The sequence below is a fragment of the Pongo pygmaeus genome, chromosome 11 (genome assembly GCF_028885625.2).
Source record: "Pongo pygmaeus isolate AG05252 chromosome 11, NHGRI_mPonPyg2-v2.0_pri, whole genome shotgun sequence".
Lineage (NCBI taxonomy): Eukaryota > Metazoa > Chordata > Mammalia > Primates > Hominidae > Pongo > Pongo pygmaeus.
Window position 1 is genome coordinate 42,585,077 of NC_072384.2, and position 26,544 is coordinate 42,611,620.

The window sequence follows — 26,544 nt, forward strand, 5'->3', positions numbered from 1 at the left end:
GTTTATGACATTGGCTCCCACTAGGATTATGAAAAGGTGCATTTAGGTAGTGTTAAAATAATTTTGGGACGTAGATAAATTTTACATGTGTTCACAAATAGTTAAAATTAGAAGATTAACTGTAAAGAAAAAAAAAGCTTCACTAACTTTCCTTAATTTCTGATTGTAATAGCTTTAAGAAATAGAATTTGGCAAAACAAATGAAGATTTGAATGTAAGAATTGGGATACACCAAAAAACTTTTGAGAAACTGTAGAGATAAAAACTAAACTTAACCACAGATTTATTTCTGCTTTTCATCCAAGTATCCAGGGACGTTGCTAATGGGAGGTACGCCTCAGAAACGTACATGTCTGTGAAAATGTTGGAACAAACTAATGCTTTTCTTCAAGTGATTTTATTTCAATTCTAAGCCACAAGATATAAACTTTCATCAAAAATGGTAATCTATTTAAAATCAGAGCTATGTGGAATGTTTCATGTTTATGTATAACTTTCATAGTAGACCCTCCTACACAAGGAAAATAATATGCCCAAATTCTGGTATTTTTACAGTATGTAATATATCACATACTAATCCCACCCATCAGTTTCATATCCTTTAAATAGATAAAAATGAAAAAGGAATGGGAGAAAAAATGAAGACACTTTGAAAAACTGACTTTTTAATTCCTCTTTTTGGAGAAAAAGATATCCGAAAAACTTAATTATGAACTGTATCCTAATATGAACAAAGAGGAATTTGAAGGAAAATATGCATTATGTTTTCAGAATACTATCTTTCTCCATTTTGCTTTGCACAATTAGAAAGCTAAGTACCTGGGGAGGGGAAGAACAGAAGTAGAAAGGGAGAGAGTGGTGGGTGGTGATAAATAAGGAAAAACACAGATTTTCAGTAATACTAGGTTCAAAATAATCCAAGTCAGAAGAATTTTATATTTCAAGTTTTTTCAATGGTAGTTACAAATCGTTCCTATTTGCAGGACGTGATAATTCAATAGGAAATAGCGCCATTGAAAACAAGATTGCCCACACGTAGTAAAAGATAAGGTCGGACTTTTTTTTCTCCCCAAAAGAAGGGTTACCATCAGTTCAAATATTTACCAGGAAAACTCAGTTGCTTAATATGCAGAATATTGTAATAAAAATAATTTAAGGCATAATTATGCCACCTTGAATGAAACGCTTAATAAACAGGTCAGAGAAACAGAATTGTCAGGGCCCCTTTTCTTTTTCTAAAATATTGCAAGTAAATTAAGAGGTAGAAATTCACAAAATTTTTCAAATGGGAATTTTAGCATGATATTGAAACCAACATTCCATCATTTATAAATATAAGAACTAGCAAAATAAACGAGGCTGTGAATATTTAATTATGCAATAGACATACATACATGTTCTCTTCTGTTTAGAGGGGGGACCTATATACTATATAAAAACATTTGGAAACAAAATAAAAGAGACACGCATAAACATAATACATTAAAGCTTCTCAGAAGCTTTACAGAAATGCTTCTGTTTTCGAGAGAAAATAATTTATTGAAATAAAGTTGTATCAGGCTACTGCTAATGTTATTCTTCTATTCAAGTTTTCAAAATTCATTAATTAATGAACAATTCTAGCAAAAGCAAAAAGGATTGAAGATCAAATGTTGGAACTCTCCTTTGTCAGCATTCTGAAACTTAATCTAAGCAACTTGAAGAATAAAATGTAGGGTTTTGATATCAGATACATTTTAAAAGTTCTGAGATTGTTGACGAAGAATTTAAACTACTGTTTAAAATGAAATTCTCTCTGCAATACTGGTAGTAGAGATTTTATAACACAAACAAACAAGTATATTTTGATCACCTACTATTAGAAATTACTGACATATGGATGTACTAAATGTGAAATATTCTCTGGGTATAAATAAATGGTTCATAAGGACATCTAATGTTTTAAGCTGGAATATTTGTCAAGCGCATGTCCCATAATAATTTGTAAAATTGTCAGATAGTAATAATAATAAGCTATTAATCAATATCTCTATAAGTACTATAACATTTTCTCTTATTTATACTATGGCTTAGGAGAGACTTTTCTCCCTTCAAACTTACTTGATGAGATTTTGGTTGACCCAAGTTTTCTTTATAATTATTATTTCAAGTAAGTATATTATGTAAAGACAACCTGAAATATCCTAATTTTTCCTGATATCCATGCAAAACAGTTAAGCCATTTTGGATCCAGAATTTCCTAAGTCATAAGTCTCAGTCAACATAATCTGATTTGGAGTGATCACATATTTCTTGGTCTAATGCTTTACTGAGAACAACATTAAAGCAAAAGACAGGTGATGAAAGCTCTCTTTTTTCAACATCTTCATAACCTGGTTGAAAATGATAGATTGGCTAGTTTATTGATTTAGGAATGATCAGCAATATTACTTCCCCTAAAGGAGTATTAAGATGATTCACAACAAATTTGAACCTGATTTCTAGCATCCTGTATAAATGTGTACAAATTCATAAGTCTGACTCTAAATTCTACCTTAGAAATATCCTTTTATGCACACACACGCAGGCTCTCAACTTTGTAGTTCCCCAAGAATGTAGTGACTGCCTACACACACACACACACACACACACACACACACACTCTTATATTGCTGGAGAAACAATAAAGTGTCATAGCTGAGCTTATTCTTAGATCTAGGTTAAAATACCACCTATGCCTTTCATTAGCTATGGATTTTCAAAGTTACTTAAACTGTATTTACACTTCGATACTTATAAAAATGGTTAATATTATTAACCTTTTAAGGTTTGGGTGAGAATTAAACATGCCAATAAATGAAAAACATAGAGAACCATGCCTGGCAGACAATAAGTACTCAATAAATGTTAGCATACAATATTATCTTCGTATAAATTTCTCAATTTGCATTCTCATTTGTACCATGGACTCAACGGGCCCCTTTAAGGGTGAAATAAGTATGCGCCCAGTTTCTATTTTGAGTCTTCTTATTTAAATTTGTTTCCCAAACTTCAGTCATTCACTTGCTATGTTTGTGAGTTTTTTCCATATTTCATACCATAAATTACTTATTTAATTATATTATTTAAACTTAAATAGCTTTATTTTAAAATAAAATATATTCATATCACTAGTAAATGGTTTTGCTGTGATACATTTTTCTATGAAACCTTAGGATTTTATGAATCATTACAATGAAAACACTCATCAGCTAAAATAATCTCTCATGCTCCTAATAATATGTACACCACACATTTCCAAACACTGCCTTAAATAAAAGCTTTCTATAGGTGAGTGTAAGGGAATATTTAGAGGCAAGTGGGTCTGTATGCGCATAAGAATTTAGTAGTGGTCAGATGAAAGAGGGCGTGGAGTTAGCCATAGAAGAAATGGTGCGACTGACATAGTTAAAGGCCAAGTGCCCACTCATCAATATTGTGGAGACATTTACTTGCTACTTCTCTAACACTTAAAACTTGAGGTTCTTTACTTTCCAGGAGAATTACTTTTGTCCTAAGAATGGGAATCTAGTTGGGTTTTAAGGAAATAGAACAGGAAAACTCCTTCCATCTTGGAACTCTTCCACTCTTGAAAGTTAAATATACGACATATGTATGAAATTTTCAGTGGAGAGTATAAATCTTAGTATAATGAGTAGTAATTAAGAGTAGTACATTCTAAATGTATAGCAAGATAAAATAAATTTCTGTTTTTAAAGAGGTTTAGATACAAAATGCATATATTCTTCCACTCCTGACAAGAAGCTGAAGTATCAGTGGATAATTAATAAGTGTGAATTTTGGGTTTCTACAATCACTCCCATTAACTAAGTATTCTGCCCTCAGTTTCCTTATGCATAAGACCTTTCATTTAGATGTTAATTGAGCATCAACTATGGGTAACATATTTAAGGTGATGCCAGCAGCTGTAAAATCCTCTAAAATAGATGAAGGTTCCAAAAAATAGAAGCTTATTCTCACTTACGTAACAGTTAGATGGAAGTTTTCTGCAGGAACTCCCTCTGCAACTTTTCTCTTAAGTATAAAATTATTCCACAATAAAAATTTACTAAAGAAAACAAAGTGAGCTTTACTGGTCTATGTATGGTTTCCCCACATGGTGATTCAGAGCCCAAACTCCTTCCATCTTGCATCTTCATCCCTCTGTAGGGCCTTGTTCATTGTTTTCCCAGCCAGGGTATGAGGAAAGAGAGGACATGGAGGGGAAACACTCCCTGGTTAATAGCCTTAGCCAGGGAGTGGCTGGCATTGTTTCTGCTCACATCCCTTGATCTGAACTAGTCACATGGCCACTCCTAACTGCAAGGTAGGCTGAGAAATGTAGCATCTAGAAAAGAGGATACAATTTTGGTGAACGGCCATACTCTTCACCATATAGCCGTTTACACCATCTATCCACCTCCCCAACGGACACAGCCTAAAGTCCCATCCAGTTACAGCGACAAGCTCAAATTTCAGAATCTCTGGTGATAAACAGCTCTCTCCATAAAGTCCAGGTTTTGCGGGAGGGGTGGGGAGACAGCCCAGGTAAGTGGTTTAGAGCTTGAGATATAAGCTCTGTCCCACTTTCCCCACCACGTCCAACAGACAACAATGGAGCAAGAACTTGGTACCTGGGAAAAACAAACAAAAACCTTTCTCATTTGTCAAAGGAAAAATAGGTAAACAGCCAGCAGTCACTGGGACCAAAACAATAATTAAATCCTACTGGCCAGTCTCTGTGAGACAACTTCCCTCAAAGTCGAGACAGTCCCCGGCTCTCCTTTCTGAAATTCCCCATGGCCACTGTTCTCCAGGGTTTCTGGCCCTGCTTTCTGGAGTCTCTTCCTTCTCAATTATCTTCCATAGGCCACCTGTGAAGTGAACATTGGGGAAAATTATCTCCTTAGATTTTTACATTCTTCATAACCCAGTTTTCATAGAGCAAATGTGGGGTTCCAGATTGTATAGAGTCGTGGATTTTTTTAGGCCAGGATTCTGATTTTTTTTTTTTTTTTTTTTTTTGGTAAAACAATTCCCTCAAAATCTTCACAGACATTGATCTAATTCCTTCAGTCAGTTGTATGTGCCAGTAACCAGAACCAAAAATAATAAAGTCCTTTCCTAGACATAGTACTCAGGTCTGCTTTATTTCTTTAATTTCTTACACTTCTCTCTCTCTCATCCTCCTCATGTCCCTTCTTCCCTCCTTCTCTCTCTCCAAGTAAATATGAAACAATATTAATGAGAGTTTCTGATTAAATTATAAAACAGTATAAGATTTTATTATAAATTTTCTTTATGTTTTATTGTAGAATCTGTCTATTATGCTTCTTCAGGAAAAAGAACATTAAGATTTATTTTAATTTGTTCTAAAAGCACATAAAAAGTGTGATTTTTGAGTATTTAAACACATCTGGTTAATAATAGAAGACATGAGACTTAATAGAATATTGATACTGAAAAAGCTGAGCTCACATCATCAACAAAAAAATTTCAATATGAAATATTTTGTCCTAGTTACAAATCACCTTGAAACATAGAGGTGTGAAACAATGTTTTTATCATGCTTAGAGTCTGGCCAAAAATTCAGATGAAGCACAACAGGAGTAGCTTGTTTCTACCCAACAATATATTTGAGTTCTCTTCTGGGACGTTTGAAGGTTGGGGGAAACTCAATGGCCAAAAGGCAATCATCGGGAGTTCTTTTTTTTAATTTTTTAATTTTTATTTTTTTTTAGAGTAGAGTCTCACTCTGTTGCCCAGGCTGGAGTGCAGTTTTGTGATCATAGCTTACTGCAGCCTCAAAATCCTGGCTCAAGTGATTCTCCCACTTGAGCCTCTGGGGTAGCTAGGGACTGACTATAGGTGTGTGCCACCATGCCTAGCTAATTAAAAAAATTTTTTTGTAGAGTTGGAGTCTCACTATATTGCCCAGGCTAGGGCTCTTTTTAAATTTAACGTTCTATTTTTAATTATTAGGGGTACATTATGGGTATATATATGTATGGGGTAGTATAATGTTTTAACACACGTCTACAATGTAAATAATCAAATCAGGGTAATTGGGGTATTCATTAACCTGAGCATTTATCATTTCTTATTTCACATGTTCTCACTCATTTGGGGGAGCTATAAAACAAATGATCTCATAGAGATAGGGAATAGAATGATGATTACCAGAGCCTGGGAAGGGTAGAGGACTTCTTTATGCTCAAAAGCTTGGTGGTTGATGCTGGCTGTCTGCTGGAACCTCAGCCTTTCTATCAATTGGAAACCTGTAAGGCTTTCCTTGTGCTCACTCTGTGGGTGTGATTTGGGTTTCCTCCAACATATTTTCCAAAAGTGAGGGTTCTCAGAGGACGCAGGAGAATGTATGACATTTTTGTGTTCCAATCTTTGAAGTCATAGAGTGGAACTTCTGCTGTACTTTTTGATTGAAGCAGGCATAAGGTCTGCCCAGGTTCACATGAGAGAACACAGACTTCAACATTTGAAGAAAGGGTGTCAAGTTTACATGGTAAGAAGAGAATTGGGTTTGAGATGTGCTTGCAGCCAGCCATCTTTGAGTACATATTTTATTTAAATTAGTCAATGTCCAAAACATTTACTTCTCATTTTATATCTACTTAATTCACATGCTTGAATAACATTAAATAGGTTATTTTATGTGTATCCTTACTAAACTGTATCAAGAAAAATTATGTAATAATATCCAATGTCAATATATTTGCAGATATCCCGACACAGAAGGAATCATTCACAGCATATCTTGAAAGATGTCATTCCTCCATTGGAACAACTGGTGAGTGTTTAAGTCATTATATTCTTCATCTACTGATACAAAATAAATTACCACAAAACTCAGCAACTTAGAACAGCATAGGTTATTATCTCATTTTTCTGTGGGTCAGGAATCGGGACATCACTTAGTAGAAGGATCTAGCTTGGAGTCTCTCAAAACGTTGCAACAAAAGTGTCAGCCAGAATTGAGATCTCATCTGAAGGCTTGACTGGGGAAGTTCTGCTTTCAAGCTCACTTATGTGGTTGTTGGCTGGGTTCAGTTCTTCCAGGAATGTTGGCCAAAGGCTGCCCTTATTTCCTTGCCACATAGATTTCTTCAAAATAACAGCTTGCTTTTTCAAAGCATCCAAGATGAGAAGGCAAGAGGGAGAGTTTGCTAGCAAGATGGAAGTCAAAATCTCTTGTAACCTAATTGTAAAAGCAATACGCCATCAGCTTTGCCACATTCTTTTGGTTAAAAGTAAGTCATTAAGTCTACTTCACACAAGGGGAGAGGATTACATAAGGATGTGAATAATAGGAACCAGAGACTACAGGGGGCTTATTGTAAATGTTGATAGTTTTTTGTTATTGTTGTTGTCTTCAAAAAAATTAATAGACTCAACATCCATGAGAATGGCACTTTTTTCCATGTTTTGTGTATTGTTATATCCTAGTGACTAAAAGAGTACCTGAAATATTGTAAATAACATGAATGAATAAAGTATTATATATACCTTAAAAACACCTAAGACCAACCTTTCCGATATGTTCTGATACTTCTTTCTTTTAATGACCTCTTTTTTGATAAATACAATGTGCTTTTCCTCCATAAATATTCAACTTGTCTTTCCTGCTATATTTCATATTGGTCAATATGCTTCCAGTCTTATTGGCCTACAGGATATTGCACTATGATGACTGTATTCCTGTCTATATCTAGCTATTTCATCCCTGTTATGTTTCGGATGTCCCATCCTCAACACCAAAAATAATTTCTTTTTTTACTGCAGTGTTGCTCTTTTCTATTGCTTTTCATGTTCCAGATCCCACATCCCCACTCCAGCTATTTCTTGTTACTCTGCTTTACTTTAGGATAAGAATTTCTCAAAATAATTGTCTACCTTTGCTGTTTCCAATTTCTGCCCTCCCTTTTTCTCTTGAACCAACTCTATTTAGGCTTTTATCTCAATCATTCACCTCTTATCCAGGTCACCGATTGCCTCCATGTTCAATCCATCAGTAACTTCCCAGTTCTCTCTTCAGTAGGTCCATCTGAGCATTTAACCCAATTGATAGTTCTCTTCTTGAATCAATTGCCTATTGGGAACAATGCTCACTATTTGGGTAGTTGGTACACTAGAAGCCCAACAACCGCCAGTATGCAGTATATCCATGTAACAAATAAGCACATATATCCACTGAATCTAAATTTTTTTATTAAACAGAAACATTTTCCTCACATGACTACCAGTAACCACTTTCTCATGGCTCTCCAATTAGCTGGAGAACCACCTCTTTTCAATCCCCTTTACTGGTCCCTCTTCATTTTGGAGCTCAGTTTTTATTTTTTATTTTTTCTCTCTATAGTAATTTCCTAGGGCATCTCATTCAGTGTTGTAGCTTTAGACCATGTAACACTAGCCACTTCTAAATTTCTATTTCCAGCATGGACCACAGCCATGAACTTCAGTACTATAAATTCTGGCATTTTTACACACAATTCTAATATACATCCTAAACTTAGCATATCTGAAACTGATCCCGATTTTTGCCCAAACCCGTTTTCCGTTTCACAAGTCTTCTCCATTTCACAAGATGCTAACTTCATTCCTCCAGGTGCTTCAGTCAAAACACTAAAAGTCATCTTCCCTTGTTTCTGTCATAACATAAATGAACACCAAAGAACCCAGTTTGCTCTGTCTTCAAAATATACCCAGAATCAGTTCATTTCTCACCACCATTACTATCATCTGTCACCCAGTTTATTGAAATAGTCTCCCTGTTTACCCACTTTCGCTTTCTACTGTTTATTTTCAACACAACAGCAGGAGTGATCCTGTTAAAATGTAAATTAGATTTTGTTTCTTATCTTAGTCAGTCTGTTACTACAACAGATACCACAAACAAGGCGGCTTTTAAACAACAGAAATTTATTTCTCATAGGTCTAGAGGCTGGAAGTCCAAGATCAGCATTCCATTCTGGTCAGGATCTGGTGAGGGCCCTCTTCTGGGTTGCAAACAGCTGACTTCTTGTATCCTCACATGGCAAAAAGAGGGCAAGAGAACTGGGGTCCCTTTTAAAAAGGCGTTAATCCTATCCATGAGAGCTCCACCTTTATGACCTAATTACCTCCTAATAACATTACATTGGGGTTTAGGATTTCAACATATGAATTTTAAGGAGAAACAAACATACGGTCCATCTCACATCACTCCTTGACTCAAAATCCTCCCTGGCTTTTAGTCTACCCCAGGTAAAAGCTAAGAAACATCCAATGGTTCACTGGGCCCTAGAAGACTCATCAGCCTCCCCAGTCTCACCTCTGCCTTTCTTCTCCTGTTTCCTTCTGCTCCAATGAAGCTGATACCTCTTCCTCTGCAGGGCCATTCCACCTGCTTTTGCCTCTATCTCTTACAAAACAATTTATTTGGTGCCCAGAGATTTGGATATCTCATATGTTCCTTTGCTTTACATCTCTGCTCTAATATCACCTTTTTAAATAGGTCTTCCCTAATCTCTCTTAAAAAAAAATAATGAAACAAAAACAAACAAACAAAACCCATAGGGGCTAGGTGTGGTGGCTCATGCCTGTAATCTCAGCACTTTGGGAGGCTGAGGAGGTGGCTCACTTTAGGTCGGGAGTTGAAGACCAGCCTGGCCAACATGGTAAAACCCCATCTTTACTAAAAATATACAAAATTAGCCAGGTGTGGTGGCACTCATCTGTAGTCCCAGCTACTTGTTAGGCTGAGGCAGGAGAATCGCTTGAACCCTGCGGGTGGAGGTTGCAGTGAGCCAAGATTGTGCAGAGAGAGATTAAAAAAAAAAAAAAAAAAAACAGGAACCTACAAATGAACAAACAAGAAACCACACCATTTCCATCCACACTTCTTTTAACTTAATTTACTCTATAGACCTTACCACCAGATGGCACACTACAGCATTTATTTTTGTTAGTTTGTCACTCCATTAGAATTTTAGTTCTATGAGGGCAAGGACACTGACTTCTGTGTTCATTACTTCATTCCCATGACTACAATAATTGCTAGAACATGTTAAGGACTCAGTAAATATGTGTTGAATGAAGGCATAATGAAAATTTAATGGCTTTTGTTTTCACTTCCAAGCTTGTAATACACAGGTCTATGCTTGTATACTTTCTCTCCTGTGAATTAGTCATTTGTTCTAGGATGTCATCTCTATCATCACAGAAATGAAATCCCTCAAGTTGAACCCTTCATCAGTGCCTTCTCAAACTGATTCCCTCTTTCCATTGAGCCCATTCCTATTAGTAGCAAACATATATCTAGGATGAGAACACATTTTCTTTATGTTCTTTATTTTCTCCCTGGCCCTTTGGATAAGTCATCATTTTCTGATGAAATGTCTCAATGGTTGTGGTGCCCACATGCTTCTCCTTGTGCACCCCCAAACCCCCACCCAAGCCTTGAAATGCTTCTGACCTTATCATACTCTATCATCCCCCCCACTGATCCTAGGCAGCAATTCCAGAGCAGCCTTCTTTCAATAGTACTTTCATTATTTCATTTTCAAATTTTCTATAGCATCATGGTCCCCAATTTACATTATTTATTATCCTCTCTCAAACACATACCCTCAAGCCAGGAATAGTAACATGATTAAGACATGGCTCTTACCCTGAAGGAGCTTGGATTTCCTGTAGCAATTATAGTCCTTTCATCCCAGCACATGATCATATGTTGTTTTGTGTTGTTGACTCTTATTCCATAGGTAATAGACTTGTTCCATGGCTGGATTGTAAATGTCTTGAAGTTAGAGGCCATGACTTGTAATTTTCTTTATTATATCGTACTTCTACTTAGATTGCTTTTGGCACTAGTACTTGTTCAGGAAAGACATGCTTGTGAATTGATGTAACAAGAAATTAAAAGTTTATTAAAACAATGTTGCTAGTTGCAGATATTAATAAATATATGCCTAACATTTGTAGTGAAAGCCAATTTTTCAATATAATTAGATATACTAATAGATTGTTTTCAAAATTAATTACGTGGATCTCAACTTAGAGAGCATTTTCTCTAGGAAGGATTTCTCTAATTCCTTAAATTTGAATTAGATAGCCGTTTGATCTGTCTCTCAATAGCAGCTGGGTCTTGACTCTATTCCAGCCCCATCACACTAAAATTGCCTATTTCCTTTATTGCTGTTACTGAGCTATAAGCTATTTGAAGGGAGGACTATGTCTTATTTATTGTTTTACTATTAAAACTTCGTATAAAGACTGGCACACTGTAGTTCTCCAATAAATAGGAAAATAAATGCTTTATTTGTTTGGTTTTATTTTAAATAAATTTGGATTACACAGAAAATAAAGTACAAAAATAATTATGAAGAGCTGGATTATTTTGTAAAAATAACACATAAGAAGTTTGCTCTGAAGTAGTTGATGGAAAATGGCAAAATTTAGGCTGAAAATGGAGCTCAGTAAATGTCTGTGTTTGTGTGTGTGTCTGTATGTTTATACATAAAATATATATGCACTTATATTTCAACAGGGCCTAAAGGTGCCCCAAAGTTTTTTACATAAAAAATTATAATATATATAAAATCCAAATTATGGGTATTTAAAAAATTAATAATTTTTATATATTTTAATTGTGTATTTTCTATGCCACTATATCAAGCATAAGCTAATATCAGAAGAACCATTAGAATATTCAGAAATAGTTTTCATAATTTACCTGCCTACTCTTAAGGCTATTTGTTGATTTACTTGCATATAGTAGGGTTTCTCTGCAGCCTCAGTTCTAAATAAATGAAACTCACTTTGAATATCACTAATTATAGATAATATAGTAATAGATAACAGATCTATTTGCCCAATACTCTATTTTAGCCCCAATGACCTTGGAAAAGTAACATCAGGAAGTCCTGCTAAACAGAAGCAAAAACAATAATAAAAAAGTTTTTTACCTTGCAATTTATCTCTTTTTTGCTGCATACCTGAATATTTTTCTGTTCTCTCTTTTTCCTTCCTTCTCTCCCTCTCTCATTGACACACACACACACACACACACTCACACACACACAGTGCCATGAGTTCTAAAAACTTTTGGAACTACCAATCAGCTTACTTCCTAGTCTTGACTTGGGTTTTCCTGGATCATGTCTCTGAACGCTTATCTTGCTGTGTCTTGTGAACATGCATAACATTCAACTTTTATCCATCAATCTCTACTTGAATTGAATTTCTTACTTACCGTTATTTTAAAGGCAGAAACATTATCTTCATCCCAAATTCTTATTTATGAATTATCTATATTGATGAGCAATGCCCCAATAATCACCCATTCCCCCAGACAGAAAATCTGATTAATTATAGACCATTCATTATCGTTCACACTAACACTTGAATTATTTTTCAGAACCTATGAAGTTTTCTTCACATCTGATTAATCTAATACTGTGTTCTTTTTACCAGGACTCACATACTCTTTCTGCACTCTGGTATGTTCCCACTTCATCTCTCCAACTCTCCTCACCTCCACCATGCCTTAGGGTGGCTTCCAGAGTCATCCAGGAGTCCTGGCAGTAGTTTCCTTGGCCGTACCTACCAGGATGAGCTATCATATATGAAATAATATACAGGAAAATACTTCTGAGAATTAATGACATTCTTTCCTTTGGAGTTATTATCCATCATCTCTACTGTATGGATCTTCAGGCTTATTTATTTCTAAAACGTTGGGATATATAAATCTCAATTCCTTTATATCTCATATTCAGATAACTCTACTAAACATTCTCCAGGAAACAGGAGAGACCTTGGCTTTGGGCCAAAATTTATCAAAGTATCCTATTAGGTCCACCATGTTGTAGGACAATTATTCACTTTATAAAATGAAATCGGCCATTTTGGATGCTCTCATAGAGGCTAACACCCTTTGGGAGTCATGCTTCCTCTCTTAATGTTCCTTTTAAGAAAATAGATTGTAAACAGCATGGTTAAACAGAACAAAGCATTTATTTCTTTTGAATATTGGCCAAAATACATTCCTAATCTGAATATAAAATTTCAGGGTGGAAACTACACTGACAGATGATGTTATTTATGCCACATGTATGTAAATCCATAGGGTTTCGGTAGAAGAGACGGAAATCATTTCCTGAGAATCAGTGTGGTTGCTTAGAAAGTGCTATAATATCACAACAGTTTTGTACATGAATCATCAAATACATCAATATGCATTTGTTTCCTGATCTTGTATATTCTATATTGTAACTGTTCATGAGACCTAATTATTTTCAGGGTACTTTTTCTTTTCCCCTTAAAGAAACATTCAAGAAAAAGAACCCTGTTTATAACATGTTAAATCTTTATCTTGTTTATTTTTATCAACAGAGTGTAAGACATGTCTGTGGATAACTCTGCAGGAGTCAAAAGCCTATGGCAGGTTTTACAGAATCATCTGCTACCTCCTGAGCTAGGAGGATTTTGAGGACAGAGCTCAGGAAGTTGCCATGGCTTGGGGGCAAAGCAGGATTTTGCAGATAAACCCTAAGTCACAGATTCTACCTTTTGGAGCCAGATATCATTTTGTGGATTAATTAATACTTGTGAGGGCTTTGAGCATGAAAGACATTGTGAGAATACAGTGTTTTCTTGTTTTAAAACAAAGGACAGAGACTTTGGGGGAATAATTCTATTGATCAAGCTGGGCTTTCCTTAAACTGCTGAAAAACTCTAAAAGCTCTTTAGTCTTTCAAAATTCTACTTGGGTAAGACAAAATTAGGTTTTCTGAAATATCCTTCCAGATCTTCAAGCTGTTAATAATAAGTTATGTAACAATAATAAGTTATATAATTTAATAATGCTAATAGAAACCATCTCTAAGTTTTCATTATTTCATGTTCCCTTCCTTTTCTCAAGTAAGAGCATGTATATTAATTCAAGTATTCGTTGAGGCCATCACTGTGCTAGGCTTGGAATATGTGATAATATGCTAACTGGCCATGTCCTTTTCTAGAGAAGCGTTCAGTCTAGGGATGAACAGAAGTGTTAAATAAAGGAAGGCATAATTCTATAAGTGCAAATTACAAAATGTGCTATGATTAAAAAAAACAAGTTTCTGTGAGAACCTACACTGGATTAAGTAGTCATGGATGGATTCTTTGAAATGGCCAGTTAACTTGAGATTTTGCAAGATTGATGGAGTTTGCCAAGCAAAGAACTGGAAGAAGAATGTTGAAGCAGAAAGAAACAAGTGCAAGGGTCGCCAGGTCGGAACAAAGTTGTTACATCTGAAAAACTGCAAGAATTCCATAGCAGCCAGAATATTATGAACAAGGGAAAAGAGTCACGGGTTTTGAGGAGAGAGAGGCAGTGCCCAGATTGCAAAGGGCCTTGAAGTGATGGTAAGACGTTCAGAAGCCATTGAAACACAGAAACAAATGACAATACCTCTCCCATCCAGCTCCACATTTGAAATCCATTTAACTCTAGAGTAGAGAAAAAGAACACACACAACAGCAACAATAAAGGCTATTAATATTGAGCAATCCTTTCTTCCCCACTGCCTAGACTGAAATTAAGTTATAACACAGAAATTGAATTACACTAATAAGTTGCCCAGACAGTAACCAGGAAGGCCATTCTCATTGAAGTCCAGTGACAGGCAAAGAACAAGGAACATATTTACATCAAAGACACAAATAAATAGAATTCAGGGAAGAAGAGAGAGCAATGGTGAGTGGAAGTTGGGTGGTGCATGAGGGAGGGAGAGGTGAGCTATAGTAAAAGCCTCCAGAAGACTGAAGGAAGTTCTTGAGATACAAAAGGGGTGCCTTCCTCAGCCTGTTTCTCAAACAGAATCTGGATTCCTTGGTGGTGACCAAATGAACACACTGGTTGCCAGATGAAAGGTTCAGAAAAAAAGTGTTATGGGGGTTCTTAAACATCAAATAATAACATTTTCAAAATGACATTTTAATGAGTTAGGGGTGAATAAATCAGAGACACGCAGATAAAATTTCCCTTGAAATACATAGAGGTTTCACATGATGGGGAAAAGCACTTGGCAAAACATAATATGTGCTTTGCCAAACCTAACATTTGAAAAATGGGTTAAGACATTCAGCATAACCCCAAAGCTGGACATGTTGTCTTATCCTAAGTGAGAGAAAGTAAGGGAGGGAGGCTACCCATGAAAACATTGCTCAACAAACTTATTAAAGAATATAAATAAGTTGAAATGAGTAAACCATGCCTAACTCTGAAATCAAATTTCATGCTGAAATCAAACCTGCTTATCAAGGACCTCTTTGAGAATTCTTGGTGACCTCTTTCTGGACACCACTCAGGTATGACCCAGAACCATTCTTCTTTGCTTTTCTTCTACTCCTCTTCACATGCAATCATTGTATCCAACTTTATATATTTGGTTTACCACTTCTTAAAAATGTGCACACACAGTAAATGATGTATTTACATCAGACAAAAACATCATACTGAATCTATCTCTAAAGGCATAATATTTCATTCTTGAGCTATATTTAAGACAGTTCTAAAATTAAGACTTTTTAAAATATTTAAAAACTATTAGTACGTTATATGATGTACAGATAAGCTGGAGTTTTAAGGTATTTTTTCTGCTTTTGATTCTGTTCTTAATGGATTATGTCCACTGTGAGTTCGCTGATAATGAGCAAATCAAATATAGCATGAATAGCAGAGCCAGTATGGGAATAAGTGAGTATTGAGAAGAAAATGTAAGCAATAAGTTCCAAAGAGAAAGAGTGCAACCTAAAAACAAAGGCAAAATAAATAAATAAATAAATAAATAAATAAATAAATAAATAAATGAAAGCAATAGGAAAAAGAAAGACAGATAAAGTAGGTATTTCTATGGATAGTGGAGAAGTAAAAAATGGCGGGCGGGGGTGGGGGGTGGGAATTTAAGAAGGAAAGTGAAGCATCATTTGGGGGTAAAATAATGTAACCAAATGTGTCCTCATTCTGTGCTCTTTAATAGAAATCATTGAAACAGACAAGATTAACAGCAAAGTACTATGATCTATTAAAAGTTCAGAGAAAGTATAGCAGCTGCCTCATTATTAAATAGGAAAATAATTAAATGCTAAATCTGCTTGATAATTATAGTGGCCCAGGGTTGTAGTTATAGAGAGATGATGCAGAATTCTTTTGGAGAGAGGTCAGTCAGTCACACAGAAGGTTTCATAGGGTGATGCTACTTTAAAGGGATCATCTCAGTTTAGAGCTGGGGCCTGTCTCTGCATTGTGGATCCAGAAAAATCATATTTATCTTCATTATTAGTGTTTACTGAGATGATGATCCCTTGAGTCTATCTCACAGTACATAATAGGGAATATTCTGATACTATTTAAGTCACCCGCTTTCTACATCAAAGGACCTAGGAAGCTGAACTAGGATTCAGATGGTTGCCAATGAGCACATTATCAGAACAAAGGGGAAGAGAACAATAACTTAAATACATCAGCAGAGAAAATGTTATGAGGCACAAGGGCCATGTGGTTCTGGTGTTAAAAGCCAAACCCTTCTCATCAAAATCTGGTAAAAGTTGCAGATTAAGTTTATTTCCATTTATAAACAGAAAGGGTTATTTTAACAGAACACTTTGGTGGAATGGTGTAGCTGAAAATCTATTATTTGCAATTGTATCTGAGGACAACATGAAGCCTTCTCATAAAAAAAAAGAAAAACTGCAGTGTGTGTATGTACAGTTAACACGCTAGTCTTTCTGCCATGATTGTTACCATTAATCAAAGGTTGTCTTCTGCTCCCCTGTCTTGTCTGTCGCCTCCAACGTAGGTTGATAAACAGGTGCTATCTGGGTATCCCACTGCCATTCATTCTTCTCATCTGTATCTCAGCACGGCTGTGTCTGCCGAGCACTTTCTCAATGCTTGCAGACTGGCTGGCATCCAATATGAACAAATTGCTGATCTTTCCAGCCATTTAATGTTAAATAGGGCTTCTAAGGAACATTGGACAAATAGCTCAAGAAGCCAGATTTAGCATCTAAAGATTGGTTGACATTTCTTAAGTATACTTAGTTTAGGGACTGCTACTACTTTAAAGAACTTCAATTTGGCCTAGAATTCGGCAAGTAGTATCCTAAACTTAGACCTAGAGCTGTAAGTAATTTTGTAAATTACTGGAGACAAGACCATCTGAGCTCTAGATGAGTAGCACGCTCAACTGGAATTTATAGATCATTGTCCCTTCAAACCATGGGATTAACATTGAGTAGGAATAATTATTAGAGAAATTAATAAGGTACCATATATAAACCCACATGCAAAATGCATAGCAATCTTTTGCTTGCCCTAATATTTCTTTTGGCACACTATGAGCCTCCCAGAATAACTGATTCCTGGTGTCTGAAACATGGTGACGTATTTCAAACTATCATGACAAAGAATAGTAAAGTAATTAATCCTACCTCATGGAAGCTTCACTTGCCAGCATGAGACCTTTCACAATGCAGTGCTTTCAGTGTAGAAAGCATAATTGGAATTTTCTATCCAGGCTAAAAGATGGCCTGAGTCTGTGAGATGACTTAAGCAGGGCATGGTATCCAGTCCCCCCAGAAAAGGAGCAGGAATATCTTGAATATGAACTCCCAGGAGTTTAAGCCTCAAGAGGATTAAAATTGTCCTATTAATCTTTCCAGTTCTATTGTAAGCAGAGGAGCTGGCATTTAGAGGAAAGAAGTGTTATTAATTAAAAATGTGTTGAAAAGAATGAATAAGTGTACATCAAGTATTAAAAAGACAATGAAAGGGCTGGGTGCGGTGGCTCATGCCTGTAATCCCAGCACTTTGGGAGGCCGAGGTGGGTGGATCACCTGAGGTCGAGAGTTCGAGACCAGCCTGACCAACATGGAGAAACACTGTCTCTACTAAAAATACAAAATTAGCTGGTCATGGTGGCACATGCCTGTAATCCCAGCTACTCGGGAGGCTGAGGCAGGAGAATCACTTTAACCTGGGAAACGGAGATTGCGGTGAGCTGAGATCCCGCCGTTGCACTCCAGCCCACGCAACAAGAGCAAAACTCCGTCTCAAAAATAAAATAAAATAAAATAAAATAAAATAAAATAAAATAAAGAAGATGAAGGAAAATAAACACCTGATCTCAGAAGTGAGAATGTGTGCACAGTGGTAGGACATAGATATACTACATGTAGAAATGTGCATGTAAACATTTAACAAATATGCATGGTGGTAGCAAGTGTAGTAGGTAATAGAACATAGCAGAAGCATTATTAGCTTCTTCTAATGACCTGGAAGGCAGCCTGGACTTTGGAAAATGATATGAGAAGATAACTAACTTGCTATTCAGTTCTTCCTCATTTTTCCTGGGACCTCTGTATGATCATTCCTGAAAAGTCTATTGCATTGATCCAAGACCATGGAACTGGCTCAGCCATTGATGACAATGATGTCACATTCATTGAGTCTTAACTTGAGAAATCCAGCCCTTGGCATCAATCTCAAGTATTCTGGGAAAAGTCCTGCAGTGTCTGGGGAAATGTTACTTATGTGTTCAAGGAAAGAGAATTCTATGATGTATACCTTAAACCTGTTTATGTTGATTTCTCCCTATAAGAGTATTAGCTTTTTCCTTTCACATTTCCTATCTCTTTTAGAGAAATTTTCATCAATAATTTATCTTTGTGGGTAGCAAATGTCTACCGAGGGATCTTTTGTGAATTTTTGGAAAAAACAACTGGGGCTATATTTTTAGGCGAGAACGCATGCATCAATTTTTATGATGGGTTGATAGGTTTTGTAGTTTTTTTGGTAGATAAATCCAGGTTTTGGGTAACTGTTAATCAGAAGAAAACTTAAATAAAACAATAAATTTTTTCTACGGTTACACAACAAAATTTCTCAGTATACATTCCTAAAAAAAGGAACCTCCTTTGTGGTGCTAATTGCTATTGAAAACATCTTTCTTCCAAACATTTGTGGATACCAGTGATACACAGAGTTAAACACTAAATTTATTTTATGGGTTTTACGAGGTAGAAAAATAAAATTCCCTGGCACCAAGAAAAAGGGACAGTATACATAGAATAAAATGTGGAAAAAGCAAATGAATAGATGTATCCAAATACAAAAACAAAAAGGCACCAGCGAATACCATGGTTCTCAAAGTTATCCAAGAAAGCTTCCTTAGATGCTTTAGACTTGTGGAGAACATGGTGAAGTAAAAGAAACTTTCTGGATATGGAGATAAGTAAAAAACACTTTGCTATCATTTTCATAAGTCATCATTATTGTTATCTCTATCATTATTTATTTAGTCAAAAATGTATTCATCAAATGCATTTTAAAACTAAGTCCCGTGCTATGTATTAGGAATAAAACAAGGCAGAAAAACTCTCACCTATATCAGAGCAGACATTTAACCAGTGAGATTTTAGTGATTTGGAACAACTCCTTTACCTCTAAATATCTCTTCCTTTCACTTGTAGTATTGAAGATAAATTTTTTGGCTTGCCCAGTTTACTATAAATATTTAAATAAACATTTAAATAGCCATTCATTTACTTATTTGTTCAAACGATTTTATTATTTTGACTATTGGCACTACCAAAATATTCCAAAAGCTAGGAATCCAGGTGTAAAAGGTACAGTTTTTTGCCTTTGATGGACTCATAGCACATGATTTGCCTGCAGGCACAGATAAATAAAAGGATATTTACAACATGATCTGATATGTGCTGTCACAGTGACAATGGCAAACTGTAAATGGAGATTCAGGATGGTGCACCTGAAAGAGATGGCAAAGGAATCATGGAAAGACCCTCTAATAAAAAGACATACACATTAAAATTTGGTTTTCTTCTTGTTTATTTTTTGAGATGGGGTTCTTGCTATGCTGCCCGGGCTGGTGTCAAACTCCTAGGACCAACAGATTCTCCCACCCCAACCTCCCACATAGCTGTGATCACAGGCACTTGCCACTGCACTGGGTTTTACTAATTTAATTTTGAAGTAGATTAAATATACTTAGGACTTTTGTGAGATGAAGACATGGTCACGGTGGACTATTTCAGCTGGGGGGATAACATGGGGTGGCACTGAGGGAGTGTGGTCCTCTGATACTAGGCAGCTCAGGGGGGAAGGGTGTGGGCAATTCACTAAGAGTGAAAGATGAAGGCTAAGGACTTGGGATGGGGCATGTGAGGCAGACACAGGAGGGTAGAAATAGGATGCTAAGAAATTAAAACACCTAGTATAGGCTTTGCAGGGAGTCAACCTATCACAATTTGCATTGTGCATTTATTTTGCCAAAACGCCAACAAACACTTCTGCGGAGTTATAATGACTTGTTGAATTTCCTTTAAGAAACTTGCAGCTCTATTAGAAATGAAAGCAAATACAGTATATGCAAATCAGAAAATGAAGCAATCCTACATCATGGAAGAAGATAATGAGATACTGCTACTACAGGGTATCTTGGCAATTGACCAAAATATATGAAATGTTGCTATTTTAAATGCCCTTCCATGATTCAACTAGCTCAGTTACCTGGTCTCACTGAAGTCTTCCTTTATCCTGGCTTCAGAAGGTACATGGGGAGGCTTGAAAAGAAAAACTTTTCTAAGGATACTTGGTAAACTAAAGGAAGGCATTGAATTTGCCTTCCTTTTACCATTTGCAATCAATTTTTTAAACAAGTGACTTCAATGCCCAGAAAAAAAGTCAATAAAGGTGTATCACTATCTAACAAATCATTCACATTCCTCTTCATAGACTGTCTTTTAGATATTTAACAGCTTGTAATGACTATGATTTTGCAGGCACTTCCCATAAGCTATATATGCATTATTAATAAAGTTCTATGACTGAAAACTTCCATCACTGCAATGACTCTTGAAAAGCATAGGTTTATTCAAATCAACAATGCATAGTAGTTTGTCACGGTTTTAACATATGCATTCTTCTTGCAGATGGTTGAAAAAGAAGGTTATCTGCAAAAAGCTAAAATTGCAGATGGAGGAAAGAAACTAAGGTAATAAAATTATTTAATTCATTTTTATATAACTATGCTGGTTATTCATATGCTCAACTTGTGCCGCTGTTATTGTTTGGGATGCAAGTCCCTATGGTACCAGACTAGAACAGTCTCCTCTGCTACTACTATGATCAACATTATTTTTAATGTAACTACAGTTTTTAAAGACAGGCACTACATTCTGTATTGTTGAACGGAACACATAAATGAGGTGCTTTTTGTCCTCCTTGGACTTGAACTCATAAAACACTGAAAATAAGACAATGGATTGTGATTTCTGTGATTGAAAGATTAGAGAATGAATGCATTCATTTGTGATATATAAAAGTCTCTGTACAATACCTTGTGAGAATAATTTCTTGAAGGATGGAAGATTTGAACCACTTTTGTAGCTAAAAATAGAAACTGATAAAATAAAAGTAACATCATATACAGAGGTGAGAGAAATTTGAAAAGGGAATAATAACTCTTCAGAAAACAATAACAACAAAAATCTTGAAGAAAAAAAGTAAGGTTGATAGGACGGTAAAGAAAGATGATAATTGTATGGTACATACCGTATGTTTAGAAATAATCACCTCCATTTTAGAATTTTTGCTATTTCTCATATTGGTTCTGTTACATATTTAGCTTTGTGCTGGGTGATATGCAAGCTACCAAATTTGTAGAAAATGCCCAAGTTGAGAGACAAGGCATTTACTCTTAAATGTATTACTAACAATTAAAATTATATAGGATAAATGTACTAATTAGCTACACAATGGGACACCTGTTAGTTGTATAATACAATTCATTACTAGAATGACACTCTGGGTCAACACCAGAGAATAAAGTCTGCTTTTGTTTGATGGCTATAATGAATTAATATATTTATTTAAACAAAGTAAACTTTGAGGGGGGAAGAAATCATCCATAATTTCACTACTTAAAATAGCTATTTCAGTTGTAAATAACAAGCTCTATTTTCTCTCCATATTGTGTCTTATTCTGGGATAGTGAACAAGGCCTTAAATCTTTGCCTGGACTATTTTTCTGGAGTGACCCTGCAGCCACCTTCCCTTGAAGAGTTCAGGAGAGAGATGCACAGGAGACAAAAGCAACTGCAAGGTTGCTTTAAGAGACTTGGCTAGTCCCTTCCCCAGTGGTGAATTGGGCTTAGAGAATTGGGTTCTGAAGGAACAACAGGAGGAAGTCTTTGAGTAGCCCAGCCTGAGTGCTTTCCTTTCCCCTAAACCTTATCATGACCTTATCAACTCAGGAAGGAGTGTGGAGGGTACAATGATGACTCTCCCCAAGATGAGTAAGTCATGACCCTTTCTTCCCTCAGCAGCCATGTGGAATAAAGAGTTTCTTCAAAATTATCTAAGTTAGCCAGTTCAGCCCTCCACTAGAACTGGGTAGGAGAATAGAGGTGACAGCATTGGTCAGTTCCACCCTCTAGCCTCATGCAAGGAAGTAGGGGAGATCCTAAATGAAATAATTTCAAGAAAGCAGAAGGAGGTTCTACTGTGTGGTTTTGTAAAGTATCCTTGTCCATAACCCCTCCGTAAACCAACCTTATAACATCCAGAAGGCAGTGTCAACAGGAAGCAGAGAAGAACAGGTCCCTTCCCCCAGCCAACTCATATGAATACGTTTTTAGGTAGTTTTATTCAATCTGTATACTATTGTGTTTTTGTTTTATTTGCTGTTACTTTCCTGTTTGCATACAATTTCCGTGTTACAGTTAAATTCATATAAACATTTGTTTGTACTCTGTTTTATTATTTCACTTTGCATATCATTATGCATTCTTTCAGCCTTTTCCACTTAAAGTTATATGTTTTAGTTTTCCTTTTTGGTTTTTTTTTGTTGTTGTTGTTGCTGCTGGTGTTACCCCAGGTGCACAGAATTGAGTTGATTATATCCTTCGGTTTGTGGCCTTGTGCTAGCTATTATCATTCTGGGCAAGAGCCCTAGCTGGTTTCATTTTATTCTCAGTCTCCAATCCTTGCTTCAATCCCCTGTAGACATTCATTTTAATGTATTTAATGTGTGTTTATCAAACTCATTCTCCATATATATCTATATTTAGCTGTATATGTGGCATTCAAAAAATGGTGTATAGTTGCGTATGTGTGAATGTGTTCTATATAGCATAAACATTTTTGTATCATAAACCTTATTATGTTTCTTACTACTTGCATTCAATGTTAGCTCTTGGGCAGCTTTCTATGGTGCCATAGAGACATGCATCTCTTAATGATGGGGATATGTCCTGAGAGATGCATCCTTAGATGATTTAATCATCATGTGAGCATCATAGAGTGTACTTACACAAGCCTAGATGGTATATAATATAGCCTATTGCTCCTAGGCTACAAACATTTACAGCATGTTGCTGTGCTGAATACTGTAGGTGATTGTAACATAATGGTATTTGTGTATCTAAACATACCTAAACATGGAAATGATAATGCATTGCGCCATGACGTTATGAAGAATGCCATGTCACTAGGCAATAGGAATGTTTCAGCTTCATTACAATCTCATAGGACTACTATCTATATGTCGTCCATTGTGGATTAAAACGTTTTTATGCAGTGCATGAACGTCTTTAAATCTAGCTCATTTCTTCCAATTGCTGGCCACTTTGCCATCGTTTATGTATAGTCATGTGCCACATGGTGGCATTTTGATCAGTGATGGACAGCATATACAGCTGTGGTCCCATAAGATTATAAAACTGATGCCTACTGTACCTTCTCTATGGTTAGATGTGTTTAGATACACAAATACTTACCACTGTGTTACAATTGCCTACAGTATTCAGTACAGCAACATGCTGTACAGGTTTGTAGCCTAGGAGCAATAGGCTATGTCATATAGCCTAGCATGTGGTAGGCTTTACCATGTAGATTTGTATAAGTACACTCTGTGATGTTTGCACAGTGACACAATCACCTAATGACACACTTCTCAGAATATATCCTCATCATTAAGTGAAGCAAGAATTTTTACTTATCCAGTCTCCCAGGTGTGGACATATAAGTTGCCTCCAACTCCTTTCATTCCAAACAACATTTCAATAAATCACACATATATGTTTCCTTTGAACTTGTTAGGAATTTTCTCAGGGGAATATTTCCAGGAGTACAGGATTGCTCAGTGGTAAGACGCACACATTTGTAAATCTACTGACTACTGTTGCCACACTTTCTCCTGAATGAGTGCACCAATTCACACCAGTTCAATGGGCAATACAGAAGGGATTCTACTTTCCACAGTTTTATCAGCACGTAGCATCATCCAATCTAATTATCCATAGAACATTACCTTAATGTTGCTTTTATTTGTGTTTCACTGATAAGTATTGAAGTTGAGGAACTTTAGCTGTTTAGAGACATTCAGATTCTGCATTCTGAGTCTATTCATAAACTTTGACTATTTTCTATTGAGTTTCCTGCTTTTTTATTCAATAATTTGAGGAAACTCATAATATATTTGGGATAATAATGCTTTGTCAATTTTACATGTTGTACATATCCCCTCCAAGTTTATGGGGCTTGTTTTGTTTTCATTGTAAATACTTTACAAATTGAACATTATATATGTAATCACCATGTTTAAGAACATGATAATCCCATTATGTTGATAGGCTATAATATGCCAAATCATCCCTACCTCTTTTTTCACTTGATTTTTAAGTTGAGTCTGGTTTTATATTTATATTAAATTATTTGTATTAAAAGTTATCATTGCAATAATTCTCCTATTGCTCATCAATTTTTCTTTTATATTTTTGTCTGTTTTTTGAGACAGGATCTCACTCTGTCACCCAGGCTGGAGTGCAGTGGTGCCAGCCTCCTCCACTCCCACCCATCCACCCACCTTATGCGGGGATAAATGAGTAGCTGGGACCACAGGTACACACCACCAGGCCCAGCTATTTTTTTTGTATCTTTAGTAGAGACCTGGGTCTCACCATGTTGCTCAGAATGGTCTGGAACCCCTGGGCTCAATAGATCCACCCACCTTGGCCTCACAATGTGTTGGGATTACAGGCGTGAGCCATAGCACCCAGCCTTCTTTTATGTTATCTAAAGACAAATGCTAAGCCTGCATTACTTGATCAAATCACATGACCATTTTAAATGAATCTTAGTATGCATTGCCATATTGCTTACCCAAGGAGTGTATATGCTTTTATCACTAGCAACAAAAATGGTCAGTTTAGTCATAACCTTGAAAAATTATGTAGTTTTTATCCCATTGATAGTTTAATAACTAATAAATAATATAGCATACTATAATTTATGCTTCTTATGTAAAATTTGATAGCCTTCATTTCATTTATCAAGGACCTTTATATCTTTTATAAATTTTAATGAATTAATAAGCAATATTAATAGACGCTTACTTTGTCAAGCACTTGGCTGAATTCTTATCAGTAAAACTTAAATGATACTACAATATAGACTCTATTATTGCTTCCTATTGTATAAATGGAGAAACTCAGTCAACAGTATTAACCTCTTATTTCTCCCAAATCTTATTTTATATATAGTTAGTGTCACAGAATTTAGCCCTGACCTCTGCTTGAAACACGTTTGCTTTATCTCTCTTGCTTTAAGCTATTTGAGACTAATGAACAAAAGAGGTCCTCTTATTTCATGCCATCAACAGTACCAGGTGCTTCAATTGTCACTTAATAAGTATTATTTTATTAATTTCTATCAAGTTTTCTACTTGTAAATCCATAATAGATCATCATACCTTGTATTGTCTTCTTATTTTCCTTCTTTCTCTTCTTTTTTATGTGTCTTTATTTGTCTCTTTAATGTATTTTCTCTTTCTCTCAAAGAAAATTTAACATATCTCTGAATATAAGCAGGAGACGGTAAAAGGAAAGATAAATTATTGGCTATATTTGACATTCATAAGAGGCCATACTTTAGCCTTATTTTGAAACGAGGTTATACACATTTCCCCAATGATACACTGACAGGCTTGAAAGCAGAATACATTCAGCATTCACTTTAATTTTTAATTGTAAACACTGAAACTATGCCTCAGATTTTCTGATGAAGCATAGGAATTTCTTCATTTGGGGAATTCTGTCCCCAAACCTGTAAGTAACCCTGGCTTCTCTGAAACTCTATGTTACCTTAGTAAAAAGTTATTTTCAATGCTTACATTTACAAAAGACACCTGACAGTATGTTTATGAAGTTTCAACACCACAAACTTTCTTCTCCCTTGGCATCTAGGTCTTCCTGCCATCAGCTCCTGTGTGGCTCTGTGCATCTTACCACAATATAGAGTCACATTCTTCTCTCCTTAGATGGACATAGAAAGATATACTTGGGGGTGAAAATATGGCCAGAAGATGGCTATGAAATGAAATGCAGAAAAAAGATTGTGCAGTGGTTACGTCTACTAGTGCCTGCTTTCATCCTAGGGCCCACAGCTACTAGGCCTCCAGT

General features: G+C 35.9%; 1 protein-coding gene across 2 annotated transcripts in view; it reads left to right on the forward strand.

Annotated features, from left to right (window-relative positions):
• ARHGAP15 (Rho GTPase activating protein 15) overlaps positions 1–26,544 on the forward strand; it is a 644,804-nt gene that overhangs the window by 67,696 nt on the left and 550,564 nt on the right. For both annotated transcript variants that reach the window (XM_054477359.1, XM_054477360.1), the window contains exons 3-4: positions 6,755–6,823; positions 21,016–21,077. In XM_054477359.1, coding sequence (XP_054333334.1) covers positions 6,755–6,823; positions 21,016–21,077 — 131 coding nt within the window. The remainder of the gene's footprint in view (positions 1–6,754; positions 6,824–21,015; positions 21,078–26,544) is intronic.